The 868-nt window shown below is 45.0% G+C and overlaps 1 protein-coding gene across 1 annotated transcript in view; it reads right to left on the reverse strand.

The window, feature by feature from the left end:
• Window positions 1-253: 253 nt before the first annotated feature.
• The window catches only part of LOC104983666 (olfactory receptor 51I2-like), a gene marked incomplete at its 3' end in the record, with an annotated part of 2,291 nt that continues 1,676 nt past the window's right edge, over window positions 254-868 (reverse strand). The window contains 1 exon segment of the mRNA XM_010833189.1: window positions 254-868. This exon segment is cut by the window's right edge and continues 2 nt beyond it. Within this exon segment, the coding sequence (XP_010831491.1) occupies window positions 254-868 (615 nt within the window).

Genomic DNA, 868 nt, shown 5'->3' on the forward strand with positions numbered 1-868 from the left:
CAGTAAAATGATGTCCTCACAGGGAAAAAAAAAGACATACCCAGATGCCATACTTCTTTCTGTAGTATACTTCAGGGTAATGGTATTCTCTATTATCAGGAGGAAGGAGTTGAGCTATGTCTCTTCATCTACTAAAGTTTATAGTTCACTCACAAGAAATCATGAACTGTATAATTTTCCCATTTGAAAGTCTAATATCCAGGCAATAGCTCTGATCCAAGTTCCTGTGTTTTCAGAGTATCCTCTGAGATACCACACCCCTCTTTTTAGACAGTGTCGAACAATGCTCCTGAGAACTTCCTTGGTTTTGATGCTATAAACAATGCGGTTGGCCACAGGTGGGAAGAAAAGGTAGACACTGGCCATGACGGTGTGGAGGAATAGAGGTAAATTGTGCCCAAAGCGATGTATCAGGGAAAGAATGATTATGGGCACATAGTACACAAGCACAGCTGAGGTGTGTGACACACAGGTGTTCAGAGCCCTCCGCCGTCCTGCCCCAGAAGCAATACCCAGTACTGTATGAAGAATCAGCATGCAAGAAATCAGTATCAGCAATGAGTCTAGCCCAAATGTAAAGGAAATGACAAAGAGACCCAAGATGCTATTGGGGTGGGTATCTCCACAGGGCAACTTGATCAGATCTGAGTGGAGGCAGTAAGAGTGTGTGAGGGTATTGTGGCTGCAGAAGAGCAGATGCTTCAGGAGAAGAAGCAGTGGGAACACGAGCACCACACTGTGAAAGGCAATGGTGACACCCATCCTGCTGATGTGGAGAATTGTCAGAACGATGGTATATCGCAGCGGGCTGTATATGGCCACAAACTGGTCTACAGACATGGCCAGTAGGATGCCTGATTCCATTATA

This window comes from Bison bison, unplaced genomic scaffold, assembly GCF_000754665.1.
Source record: "Bison bison bison isolate TAMUID 2011002044 unplaced genomic scaffold, Bison_UMD1.0 scf7180017863103, whole genome shotgun sequence".
Lineage (NCBI taxonomy): Eukaryota > Metazoa > Chordata > Mammalia > Artiodactyla > Bovidae > Bison > Bison bison.